The following is a 13,380-nucleotide window of genomic DNA, read 5'->3' as shown; positions in this document are numbered from 1 at the left end:
GCTGCGTCGCGCGGGGCGGCCCCCGATTGGCCGGCCGGGCGGGGCGGCCCCCGATTGGCCGGCCGGGCGGGGCGGCGGCGGCGGCGGCGGCGGCGGGGCGGGCGAGGCGCTTTGTTCGGGCGGCGGCGCGGCGCGGCCATGTCGTACGTGCCGGGGCAGCCGGTCACCGCCGTGGTGGTGAGCCAGGGGCGGGGGCGGCGCGCGGGGACTCCGCGGGGCCGGGGCGCCTCCCGCGCCGGCAGTCGGCTCCTCCGCGGGCGGGGCCGGGCTGGGGCGGTGGCGGCGCCTGGCGCTGCCGCCGGCGGGGGCTGCCCGCGCCCCGCCGCCCGGATCCCGCGGGGCGCCCGGGCCGGTGGTCAAGGGACCTGTCGGTTACTCGGGCCCCGGCGCTTCCCCTGGGGAGCCGCTCGGCCCGCGAGAGCTCTGGCGGCGCTGCGTGACACCGCGCCTCCGAAGCGGGCGCCTCTTGTGCCGCTTTTCATGGCCTCGCTCCTCTTCCCAGGGCTGGAGAGGAGGCACAAGCGGCTATTACGTGCCGGTACACGAGCCTCTCCCCGAGCGGCCTGTTCCCCTGGGTGGTACAGGGCATTTTGCACAAAAAAACTGATGTTTTCCTACGTTGTTTTGGTGGTAATGTGGCAGGAGCAGCTGGCTGAGTGCTTCGTTCAGTGCCCTCTGCAGCAGTGTGATATAGACAGGGTAGAGACCTGCCTCGTATGTTTGGATTTTAGAGAGCAGAGTTTTTACACCTTAATCAAAAAACAGAATATAGCAAGGATCTCTGTGTTGTTTCTTTCACTAATTAAAATACTGAATTAATAAAAGTGCCCTTTTGGGTGGTTTGACTGTTGACCCAGCGGGAATATGTTGTGCTGCTTTTAGTGATGGAAGAGCAGATGTCCCTGAGGATGTGCCAGGTGTCTTCGTTTAGCAAAGCAGTTTGTATCCTACTGGAATCCCGAGCCTGCTGCCCCTCAGAAAGCTCAGCTCCTGACAGAGGCAGAAGTTTGAGAAGCATCTTCTGAGTGGTGTTCTTCTAGTTCAAGATCCTGGCTCTTTATCTTGGCTCAGAAATTCCTACAAGGTGGCAGTTAAACTCTACAGATTACTGTATGTCAGATCCCTGTGTTCTTTAGTCAGCAAGGAACTTACCTATCTTCAGATTACCAAAAAAAAAAAAAAAAAAAAAAAGATAATTACAGTATCTAAAAAGAAGCATTCTACTAACAACAGGCTAATATTTCCATTGACAAGGCTACACAGGAACACAAGGCACTTGGACAAAAAGCAAGATGAATCTAGATGTGAATAACTGCTAGTTAGCAAGCCTTGACTCACGTTTAAGGAGAGCTGCTCTCAGTTTTTAATGCCTTCTCCCTGGTCCTCAGTGCAGCAGTAAAACACTGGCTAGGTTAGAAGCCTGGCTAAATGGTAGCAGGAGTACCCTTGGGGTGAGCTTGCAAACGCATGCAGTTTTATGGCAGGGCTGAGAATTTTCTATAGCCAATTGTTGCAGTCAGCACCAAGGTTATGTCACTTGTAGATGACAAATGCTATGTAATACTTTTCTCTGCCGAGGACTTTGAGCCGTTTGCTTGCAAACGGCACGCACAGACTTGATATGTAGTTCTTGTTCTAACCAAAGCTGTGATACGTCATTTTCTAGTAGAGTTAACTGAGGTTTACAGCATCTCTGTGAAAGAACTATTTAACTGGCTTTTGTGTGTCTGTTTCTGAGACAGACTTAAGATTTCTTCCAGTGATCACAATACTCAGTTATTCTCTTTTCTTTTTAGCAAAGAATTGAAATACACAAGCTTCGTCAAGGTGACAATTTGATTCTAGGATTCAGCATTGGAGGTGGCATTGATCAGGACCCTACTCAGAATCCTTTCTCTGAAGATAAGACTGACAAGGTCAGATGCTCTTTGCTTTCAGTAGCAACTATCTCTGCAAAATGCTGCACATACTCACATGCATCTGTATTTTGTCATCTCACATGGCTGACAAGTTATTCCCTTGCCATGTAATCATCTGCAGACAGGCTTGTCTTGACGTTAGCTCTTGTGTGACTTTTTTACTCTCCAGCATCACACAAACCTATTTTTTTACTAGAATCCAATAATATACTACAAAGTTTTTCTTCATTGTCAGTAAAATGGCCCTTTGAGTATTTAATGCCTCCATATGTAGTAAATGAACGCTTCATTCTTTTTCCAGGGTATTTATGTAACGAGGGTGACTGAAGGAGGCCCAGCAGAAGTTGCAGGGCTTCAGATTGGAGATAAGATCATGCAGGTAAACGCCAACATAAGACAAGTACTAATTCAGTACCCATGTGTGTACTGCAGAGAAATTTCTGCTGGGGTGAAGTACTGTCTTCTAGGTACTTTCCAGGGCAGTTTGTGGGGGGTATGCCAAACATCAGTTAACTACTCTTATAGAACTACATAGTGGAAAAAGTAACCAGACTCCTGTGAGCCTGTGCACATGCCTCTCATTTGTTTCCATTGCCTGGATTTTGAGAAGAGCTGCCAGGCTTAGCTAGCCTAAGGGAACCCACCAGAGGTGGGACAGCCTCAGACCTTGCCTCTGTGCATCAGGCTTGCCCTGCTTTGTCAAGATTTGCTCCATCTGTGACTACTGAAGCACCTTATATTCTTTTTCTAGGTGAATGGCTGGGATATGACAATGGTAACTCATGACCAAGCAAGGAAGAGGCTGACAAAAAGAAATGAAGAAGTGGTGCGGCTGCTGGTGACCAGGCAATCTCTGCAGAAGGCTGTGCAACAATCTATGATGTCCTAATCAATCATGAGGATGGGGAAGGGTTGGGGAGGGAGAGAGACATAGATTGGATATGAAGCAAGGAAGCAAATACTAGACCTGAGCAGGCTGTCTGGAAGGAGTGCATGTTCCTACCTGTGGTAAACACTATTTTTTTTTCCTCTGGTGTAACTGACAGTAGTAAAATTCTAGTCCCCTAAGCAGAGTGCTTCTCTAAGGTCTTCCCTGCAGGTACATGAAATGATCCTATAGTAGCCATGGTTTTCAGGAGGACAGGACTAATGCTAGTTACTTAAGGAAGCAACTGGAGGAGCCTCAACTTTGACAAGATTCTTCTGTAGCACAGAAGCTTCCCACTTCAAAAGGAAATAGGATTTCTGCCAAAGAAGATTAGGGGGTTTGCCATACTCGAGCTTTTAGATGCAAGCTGCCCTGTCCTCCTGTGCAATCAAGTTAAAATGCCAATTAAGAGTTGAACACTGCTGTGAGGAGGAGCACTGTACTAATCTCACACTGTGTGCTAGCTAGACAGTATGCTGAAGGGTTTGGGCATTATGGTTTACTGCAGAAGTTCCCCACATAGAGCAGCTTCTTCAGACAAGAGACAACTGACTAATACAGAAGAGTTAGATTTATACCTTTGAAGTGCACTAAAATCTCTTACACACTACAATTCAGCTTTGTTATCAGAGTGAAACCTAATTTCTTCTTGTTCCTTAGTAATTAGTAACACCAAATGAATCAAGATTAAATGATAGGAATACAGAGCAGTATGTGCAGATAAAGAAGATACTATTGTTGGACTTACCAAAAGGGTTACTCTTTATCTGTAGTCTCCTGTTCTCTACACCACTTCTATCAGACATCAGGTGGAGGGGATGGATTTTGGGTTGCATCTTGTAGAAGATTACTTTCCTTAAATTACTGATGTATTGGATAGAAGAGATGAATATGCCAGTAACTTGCATAAGTGCCTCTTGACCAAATTTAAACATCTAGTAAGCCATTAAGTTTTTTAAATCAATTACATACTACAGAATTTAAGATTCTTGCTGCAAAGCTAAGTTATTTATCTAGCATCCTCAGTGGTTTGTTACCAGCTAGCTTTACAATTATCTGAAAACTGGAGTTCTTAATCCACCTCAGTTGATTTATACATATCCATACTTTCCTTGCGCAGCCTTCAGGTAAGCTGTTGTAAATAGAACATGAGGAGATGGCAGACTAACTTATTCAGTACATTACTGCTGTGCCATGTAGGTATATTGTGATTAATGCATCTCAGACTGTTCTGAACACACCAGCAGATGCCTGTTTACCATTTTTCTATCTATTGAACTATTACAATACTGCTTTTGAATTTTGTAACTATTAAGAATTCAGTGATAAATTTTAAGGCTTTCAAGCTGAAGTTATTTTTGTTACTATAAAGATACACTGCTATTTGTACTGCTATGTCACTTGATTTTACACACAATAAAACAAAGCTGGATTTCCTGAGCTGTGTCTTTACATATTTGAATGCCTCCAGCTGGGGCATCTTTTTTTCCAAGTGCATTTTGGGCTATATCAACAAAATGCAGTCTTAGAAACTGAGGCTAGCATCTGGTTTTACTGTTGGGTATTCATAGTGTTAGTGAACTCAAAACCTCACCTAGTCTCTAGCAGGTGGGAGGAACAAGCTGTTTTCTGTAGGTTGACACCCAGTAAAAGAGAAACTTTGAGTATTCAAGTATTGTTCAAGTACAAATGCATAGATTTCCTTCCACTTCTTTTAAAAGAGGTAGAATGCTTACCTTCAAGCTCAAGGTCTTGATCTCTACCTGGAACCTTAGGATGTTGGCCAGGAACAAAAACACGTATTTAGGAACTTTAATCATTGGACTGTTAATTAACATGATCACTTTGAAATAATCCCTTTGACAATCTTTATTCTTTACCATCCACAGTATATGACTCCAGGCATGTCAACAGAACCAAGCAAAGTTAATTTAGTGCACTAGAAGTATTCAGATAAATGTATCTGAGCACTGATCTTAGCACATCTGAAAGAGCTTTCAGTGAAATTGGAATATAGTTGCTGTTTCTTCTCAGTAGCCTTCTTTTGAGTTCAGCTTCTAACATGGATATTTTTATTTTCCTCCAGTATCCTTTTCATGTACTGTTACTGCTGTTACCACCCAACATGAGCAGTGATTTGGTCTGCGAGGAGCCAGCAGCAGCAGTTAGATCCATGGATCTACTTCCTTTGTCACTACATTAACAATTTAAGTGGTGGATTAAACATGATCTCAGATTTCTGGAAGCCAGAACTCTGGCTCTTTGGAAGTGAAGCACAATCAGAAAGATGTGAGCCTGATCTTTCTCCTTCCTGTGGCTGGTGGAAGGAGAGCCACATATTGCTTCAACAGCGCAAGCCAAGCTGGATTTGCAGCTTCAACACGTATGAGAGTCTCTTCCATCCGTAAGTGGCTAGATAGCTTGGTATCCTTTAAGGCATTTGGCAATCAGCATTTGGTAAGGCAAGAGCTTGTATGCTGTACCAGAAAGGTTGTCAGTAAATAGAGCTCAGAACTGGTGTTACTGGCAGCTGGTTAAGAGACATCTTGAAATCCCTTAGCCAGGATGGAGGCAAGTCCCATATAAAGTTTTTATCTTGGTAGGAGATGTTATTCACAAGGTTCATACCCCCGTCTCCTGTAAAGGCAGTAGTGTTGGATCATAAAAACAACATCAAAGATGACTGAGAAGACACCCAAGCCAAACTTGGTTGGATCTCCAAAGATTAGCTTCCACTGTTCTGTCAAACGCAAGATTAGAGAATTAACACAAGTTAATCGAACTAACAAGTTTGTCTTGTCTTGAGTGATAATGTCAACACATAGTAGGGCAGCTGATCTTTAACTGGACTGTTTAGATACACCTGAAGACTGGTTGCAGCGTATAGCTATATAAAGCCAACTAATAGTTGTTTTGCAGTTTCTTCAGAATAGAAGTTTAACTTGATGAAATACAAACATTTCTTTATTCTTAATGTAGAAACAGCTACCCACAGTCACACAAACATCCTCCTTCAAAGTTAACACACAAGGTTGTCTGCTTTACAGCAGGATTTCCTCCCAGCACTACCACTTAGAAAAGCCCCAACCATCTCACTTCCAGCCTTACCATTGTTGTAAGACTGCAGAAACATCTGCAGGAGGCTGAAGCTTCCACCAGTGAAGTCTAGTAATACATTTCCAATACTCCATCCCTCAGTGCTCTTCCGACAGAAGTTCATGTATGCCTGGGTGTGTAACAAGAAGCTAGTCGGTATCTCATTGCCAGTTTGCACCTAGTCACACCTGTTAGTACCTAGTAGTCCTGTGAGACCTTAATCCTGGCTACCTAGTGTGGTATCACAGTAGTTAGTAGAAGTCTTGCTCTGGTCTGCAAGTGAAGTTCAGCTGTTCCCTCCTGGAAAGAAAGCTCCCAGTGGAGGCTTCTCTGTTTATTTTAGAAGTTGATTTATCACCTAGTGCTCTGGGCAATCCCAATAAAAAGTGAGCATTCCTGAGATTAACGTTTCTGAACTCTTCTGGATAATTACGTGGTACCTTCCTACTACTTTTTTCACTAGAAAACAAATAATCGTCATTACTGGCTTAGTCTAGTCAGACTTTCAAGGACACACACTTCACACTTAGGGTGACAGGAATATAGTATAAAAACAGAAAAGTTCAGATTTACCTGTGGAAAATATTTTATCAATGTGACTGCTAACTTAATGTAAGAGAAGCAAAATAAGAATTGTAGCCATGTCATTTCCTCAGCTGCAGCAAGAAACAGTGTTGTAAATGTAAAAATCCATGCAAGTGCCAATAGTCCAACAACAACTTTGGATACTTTCTGACTTGCTCTCTGAAACAGAAATGCAGATACATTTAAAACTGTCCACACACCATAAGACAAAAAATATGCTTAGCATTATGTAAGGTTACAGGACAAAACCGTTGTTGCACTAATTAGTGCAACAAGGGAATTTTAAGACTAAATGGAGTGCCACAGCAGCCAAAAGTTGATTGGTTTGCAAGAGCTGAATAGTGACAGACAGCAGCATTTATTTAGAATGCTCTTGTCCTTGAGCAAATGGAAACAGTATTGCTGCAATATTCTTGAAGATTTGTGATGCCTGTTATTCAATCCCACAGCTTAACAATCCTGAGTTTAGCTTGATGATACCAAGAGTTTCCTGCTTATGCAAGAGGCTGCTAATACCATTGTGGAAAGAGTTCATTGTTGCCTTCAGATTCTTTACTAGAAAAATTATCACACCTAACAGTAGTGATAAATGAACCATTACAGTTTTAGGTTTAGTTATCTGTTAGCAATAGTTGCCATCTATTCAAATCAGAGGCTTCTACAATGGGAACTAAATAAAAAACACCTGACTAATGATAGAATGGGATAGGAATTATAGAAGACTCTTCAGCTGTTTTGGAAGGGGATAGGTTGAAGAAGAAAGTTCATGAGCTGCAGGTAATCTGAGGACCAGCCCTAACCTAACGAATGCTCCAAACAGTGAGGAAATAGCAACACAGGTACTGGCATTTGTACTGTGTAGAGCTGTAATCTAGGTACTGGCTAGAGATGTGTTTGAGAACTTTATGAACCTGGCTGTTTGCCTTAGTTATTTTGAATCCGTAAAGAGTCTACTGATAAGCTCAGAACACCCATGAGGCTGAAACAGCTAAGCTTACTGGAGTGACCAGTAGCTCAGAAAAGATAAGGCACTTGGATTGTGAAGTCTCCATTCTAGAGAAGCTGAGCAAAGGGCAAAGATGACTTTGGAGAACAGAAAGGGGTGTTGGGAGGTGTCCGACAGAGGGAGCTCTGCCAGAGCTGACGGGTCAGTCCAGCACTGAGACCTACCTCATAGATGCAGCACTGAATTATTATAAGAAGAGTGAGAGCTACTGCATGGAGACTGAAGAAAACATCATTGATAGCCACAGGATTTACTCCATTGGGATAAGTCAGCAAGAATTCCTCCTAAAGGTAAGAGGAGCCAAAAATCAGTCAGATACCATAGCTTCCTCTGTGAATAACCTCATTCTCTCATAATATTAATCATGTTTACCTTGATTAAGGGAATCCAGAAGAGTCCAACATTAAATACACTGTATGCTATGAAGCCAGTAAGGTTTAATGCAATAAAGTCAAAGCTTAATCCAACAACACTAGAGAGGAGAAAAAAAAAAAGTGTCTGAAAAATATGCATCAGAGCATTACAGCCAGTTCCAGGAAGGATTTGTCTTTAGGATGTGCCAATATATACACAATTTTTCAGGTAAGCTAAAGCTGCTGGCATTGTAACATGATGCTGAGTTCATCAGGAAGCAAGGAGAAATATCCTTTATATGCCACACCTGTACTCAGAACAATTCTCACTACCAAGTCTGCATCCCTGTTGTTTAACTTCAGCCCTGCATGAGCTTAGCTAATCTCATAAAACTACTGATTTAAATCTGTGAAAGCAGTAGTACCTCTTTGCCAAAATTAATACCTTAGCTTTCATAGGTGTTCATCTTTCTACTTGTGACAGTCACTTAGTTTAGAGGAAGCTGCTCTAATGATAACACTACAAGGAATCATCTGATCAGCAGCTGGCAATGTAAGTAATATTGGAAGGTGGGCATCACAAGTGGCTGGATTATATGATGTAAAGCATGGCACCAAAGGGAATGGGGACTAAAAGTCTCTATTACAGATTAGTATTGAATGCCAAATCTTAAAACTAGGCATTTGTAGGATGCACTTAGCTTCCTCTGACCTGCCTGCATGGAAGTTCACTGAGGCTACATTTATTCAGGCTGTCTTTGCCTTGTTTTGTTCCTCAGTCTTTCTATGCATTATTCACAAGAACCAAGATGGACATAACTGAAACTAAGACCATGATTTTCAGAAGTGCTTGAGTAACTTGCTAATGCATCTTAAGTCTCTTTACCTTTTCCGTCGCCAGTTCTCAAAGAGTTGAGGATAGAAGGAGATAGACCACGCAAGGAAATAGATCCAGCCAATCACCTCATCAGCATATTTCACTATGATGCTGTGAATCACTTGAAATTGAATCCTTGATCTGAAGGTCAATATATACAGAGTTAGTCAATTTGTCTGTTCACACTTTTTTCAGGATATTTTCCCTTATTCTAGTTATAGAGAAAACAGAGTTGAGGAATTTGAGACAAAACAGTAAAGATCCCACATTGGTTTCAGTTGAATTTTTCCCCTTTCCTTTAGTGTCCTTGTTATGTTTAAAACTTCTACCTTGCCTCAATCACTTAAACCCTTTTCTTCTTGTCTGACTTTCCTTTCCATTCTAGTATCATACAAATTTTCCAACAGGTCATCTTGTGCCTATTGTTTCCACTCTCTTAGCATGAGGTCTGTTATGCAACAGCAGTTTTCACTTTTCATGCTCTGCTAGCCAAGCCTCATGATCATGCCTGTCTTGTTGAACATTTCATGAATGTGGCGACCTCTACATTTGTTGCAAGTTTTAAAAGCAGAAGTAAAATGAGGAAGAAAGGAGTATGATGTTATTTGCCTGTTGCTCAAATGGCACTGCATACAATCCAGTTTTCTCCATGTTGCTAGACGGTTTTCCTATTACAGAGGACAGTAGCATCTGTGATTGCAGGCCCCTTTAACCTAAAAATCAGACTATTTACCACTCCAGAGCAAATTCTAGAAAGTAACAGCAGTAACACATTGGACTTACACAAATGCTTTGTGGATCAGGAGGGCTAATGTGTAGTTTTGAGACTACACATTGGAGGGGATATTAAACCAGTCAAGAAAGCCATGAGACCTCGGTCATTTGGTAATGAAATCTAGGATACCTAGACTACCATTCTGATTCCATACTTTGTATTTATCTGAAGACCTTGAGGACTGCTGGAGGGTCACTTTATCTTCCTGACTATATACCACTCTTGTCTCATTAACTATTTGACTATAAAAAGAGGTAATAATCACTATGCGTAGGGTGCAGTAAGATAGTATGTAGAGCTAAAAAAAGTTTCTCACCCAGTTAAGTTGGAATTACTGGTATGAAGATACACTGTAACTTGCCCAACATCATCTGCTTTCACTCGAAAGTCTACCTTAGTGAGACCTGCAGGCAATTTTATCTGCAAGGGAAAATGGAGGAAGGAAAGAGGAGCTGCACCATACCAACAGCAGGTTTTTGCATAAGGTCAGAAGCCTGTTATGTGACTTACTTCATTAGGTAGTTCAACAATGGTTCTATGTTTTGATGAATATGTAATATTAAAAGTTATCAACAATGTTTCATTTAATGGAGCCCTGCAAAGATAGAAAAGCCAAGTTAGACTGGTGCTTGAATTCACAGACTTTTCTTCAGGCCTATTGGAAAATATCTGCCAATTCCTTACAGCTTTGTCAAACTTAATGGACAGTCCATACATAACAGTATCCACCTAGTATGCAAAGGAACACCACCAAAGTATTTAGCAGTGTGCTATTCCTTCTTCTGAATATTTAGTTAGAACTAGTGTTGGGCACGAAATAGTTATAAGGCCACATTTTACCTCCCTCTTCTCTTCACATAAGTGGCAGAGCAAAATGATACCAGCAAGGGATTAATAAACACCATGACAGGATTTGGGGGGGGTGGGGGGGGGGAGAGAGAAGGGGAAGGCAGAAGTGATGGGAGTGCTACAGGCTAAGAATCAATTGACTGAAATAGAAATCTGCACAACTTTCTCCCCAGAATTCCACTAGACACTTTAATTGTACTGCTATACTTATTCAAATGCTTGTACTTGTTCATGGACTAGATTACAGTACTGTATCTTTCTTTGCAAAATAATAAGAGTTCTAGACTGCTGCAGCGATGTTTAACCATTTTCCTTCCTAACCACAGTTACTACATTGTCATCTGACTATTCCCTTCCCCTCACCACCACTCCTTTGAGATCTCAAAGTTGTTGAATATTTAATGCTTCCCCCCCCCCGGAAAAAGGCTGACGAAACAAGAACACAGATAAACTGCACTCATTAAACAATGGGACTCAGATGCAGCAGCTCCAAGTGTAGTTGCATTTCTTTGCTAGAAGCAGTGAGTTTTGTTTGCTTGGTAAAGTCTGTAGTAACCCTTCCAGGGAACACAAGTTTTTCTTAAACTTTGTTTTTTGGAGGTGGAGGAAACTTAAGTTCATTTAAGCAGACAGTTAAATAAGCTAACATAGGAGAGACAGAACAGAATATCTTTTTGTGCTACAGCTTTCATACAGATGACAAGGAATATTGTTGGAGACACTTCACACAAGGCTGTGTGAGGCTTCTGCACCACTTTGGTCCAAACTGGTTTTAAAACAATTTAATGGTCTAGAAGTGGCCAGTCACACACAAATGAGATTCACTCTGCATACCCACCCTCTAGCTCCTCCCTTGTTTCACAAAGAAAGTGAAGTTGCAATCTGATTTTACCTCAGAGATATAGTGATGTTTGTTGAACTTCCATTTTCTAATGAAACCACTTCAGGGACAGACCATACAATGGCTCCATCTGGAGAAAACAAAACCCCCACTCAATTACTATGAATGACAGACATTCCTTCTGATGAAGTAGCTGTTTTGTGATAGGAAGATTTCATCAAATGCTGTCTCTGTTGTCATTTTAATAGAAATAATACACATACAAAGGGACTACAGCTTATTTCAAGGCAAACTAAATAAAAGAGGAACTAAATAACTGTCACTGGAACAAGACATAAGGAAGCAAGTTTAATATGCAAAGTGCAACAAAAGTTCATGCCAACAGAAGTTATATGTTATTTTAAACTCATGCTAATTGTTTCTTGCTGTTATCCTAGTAATTTGGGGTCTTCCAAGTTCAGTTTAAAAATGCTGCTTGAGCCACAAGTTCAAACTAGATATTCATATGTTCAAAAGAACATGCATTTATTATCCTAGGATTCTCAAGCGCTTTCCTATATGGCTCTGAAATGTACAGCTAAGTTATACCACATGACATTCAAGGTGAGGCCCAGATTATAAATGCCAGTAACTGATATAAAAAATGATAAATAATCATGTGTCAGTAATTTTAGGTCTGTATGTTTGAAGGATAAAAGTGATGGAAGAATAAAGAGCTATGTAAAAATAAGATCAGATATATGAATAAAGATAAATGGGCTGCTCTGGACACTTATTTTCTAACACTGCTTGTGTGATCAGTACCCTCTTTTGCCTCCTGAACTATGATGTTCAAGACAGCTAGAGCTGAAATGATAGTCTGGAAAAAGCACATGGGCTACATACAGTGAAGTGGCAGATACTAGCGGTTAGCCTTAGAGTAATGTTGAGTCTCTAGTGTGTCAGAAGCCTCATGTAACAGTTAGAGCGCCTTCTGAAAATTGATATATTTAGAAAGAATTGAGAAGCTCTGTTTAGATAAGAATAAATTGCCAAGAAGCACTATTGCAGGAAGTTGTATAGTTATTATCTGCATCAGAAGCTGTGATGCGCATCTTTCTTGATGCTTTATAGTGTTCTTAAGAAGTTACTTAAGTGCAGGAGAGCTCCCCAGTCCATCACCAACTGCTCCACACACAGTATTAAAACCATGTTCGCAGGGACGAATTCGTGCGCTCCCCTAGCGCTCCATCTAGCCCACCACACAGGTTCCATGTGGGAGCACCTGAAGTCCGAGGAGAGGCACGAAGGAAGAGCCGAGAGGACACCTGGAGAAGCACCATGAGGGACCTACCCCTGCAAAGCATGGCTCTTCCACCTCCTACTAGCCAAGAGCCGGCCCTGTCCTGGGCAAACACTCACCGCCAGGCCCTAGCTGTGCGAGCGAGAGGCACAGCAACGAGGGGAGCAGGCATCTCGTCCCCATCCTGGCAGAGCTGCAGAAGGAGGGGAAAAGAAGCTTTGTTCATCTCCACACGCTACGGGGGGCAGCACCAGCCCATCCCCTCAGGGGCAGCACCCGCCAAATGGCTCCCTGTCCCCAGCCCAGCCTCCTAAAGGGACTTTCAGCCACCTGCCCTGCCCCCGGCCCCGACAGGGCACCGGCCTTTCGGCCCCTTTCTCTGCCCAGACCCCCGGGGACATTTTCCCCTCATAGCTTGCCCCGCAGAGCTGCTGCCCCTTCACAGCGGCCGCCTCCAGTCCCCGGGCACCTACCCCTCACCTCAGCAACTCCCTTCCCTCGCTGGACTACAAGTCTCAGCAGCCCCCGCGCCTCTGCCAGCCCCCGCCGCCCGAGGCGGCCGGCGCGGTGCACGCTGGGACTTGTAGTCCTCGCCACCCCGCCCTCAGGGGGCGCGGGTAAGCGGCTCCGTGCCGCGCTTTAAGGGGGAGGGGGCTGGCGCCGAGGATGGGTGCCCGGGAAAGGGCGCCTACCTCCTCCTAACGCCGCAGCTCTGTCCCGCGCACCTCCGGCTCTTCCCTTTTGTGCTTCTCACGTGAGGCGGCCGCCTATCAACTCCCCGCCTCACGCCCCTGAGCCGGCGTAGCGCCAGTGCGGCCGCCCTCGGCCGCCATCTTGGGTGTGGCGGAGCGGGCGGCGGCGGGGCCGTG

At 43.5% G+C, this 13,380-nt stretch overlaps 2 protein-coding genes across 4 annotated transcripts; one reads left to right on the top strand and one right to left on the bottom strand.

Moving 5' to 3' along the window:
- Positions 1–83: 83 nt before the first annotated feature.
- TAX1BP3 (Tax1 binding protein 3) lies at positions 84–4,287 on the top strand. The gene is made up of 4 exons (XM_062592370.1): positions 84–177; positions 1,797–1,916; positions 2,221–2,298; positions 2,671–4,287. The coding sequence occupies exons 1-4, from the start codon at positions 139–141 to the stop codon at positions 2,806–2,808; spliced, it is 375 nt and encodes a 124-aa protein (XP_062448354.1). The 5' UTR covers positions 84–138; the 3' UTR covers positions 2,809–4,287.
- A 391-nt stretch (positions 4,288–4,678) lies between these two features.
- Positions 4,679–13,335, bottom strand: CTNS (cystinosin, lysosomal cystine transporter). Of its 3 annotated transcripts, none has more exons than XM_062592609.1 (11): positions 12,992–13,027; positions 12,631–12,704; positions 11,281–11,359; positions 10,050–10,134; positions 9,856–9,959; positions 8,774–8,905; positions 7,907–8,006; positions 7,699–7,818; positions 6,517–6,687; positions 5,956–6,073; positions 4,679–5,484 (listed from the first exon to the last, which is right to left on the bottom strand). In XM_062592609.1, the coding sequence occupies exons 2-11, from the start codon at positions 12,692–12,694 to the stop codon at positions 5,342–5,344; spliced, it is 1,116 nt and encodes a 371-aa protein (XP_062448593.1). In that variant the 5' UTR covers positions 12,695–12,704; positions 12,992–13,027; the 3' UTR covers positions 4,679–5,341. The 3 variants fall into 3 exon arrangements, with proteins under 3 accessions (XP_062448593.1, XP_062448592.1, XP_062448594.1); XM_062592608.1 differs by having other exon boundaries at positions 12,985–13,009; XM_062592610.1 differs by lacking the exon at positions 12,992–13,027 and adding an exon at positions 13,204–13,335 and having other exon boundaries at positions 5,377–5,587.
- Between the last annotated feature and the right edge of the window lie 45 nt (positions 13,336–13,380).

The sequence above is a fragment of the Rhea pennata genome, chromosome 20, assembly GCF_028389875.1.
Source record: "Rhea pennata isolate bPtePen1 chromosome 20, bPtePen1.pri, whole genome shotgun sequence".
NCBI classification, from domain to species: Eukaryota; Metazoa; Chordata; class Aves; order Rheiformes; family Rheidae; genus Rhea; species Rhea pennata.
The sequence above is the reverse complement of the archived record's forward strand: the minus strand, read 5'-3'. Positions and strand labels throughout refer to the sequence as shown.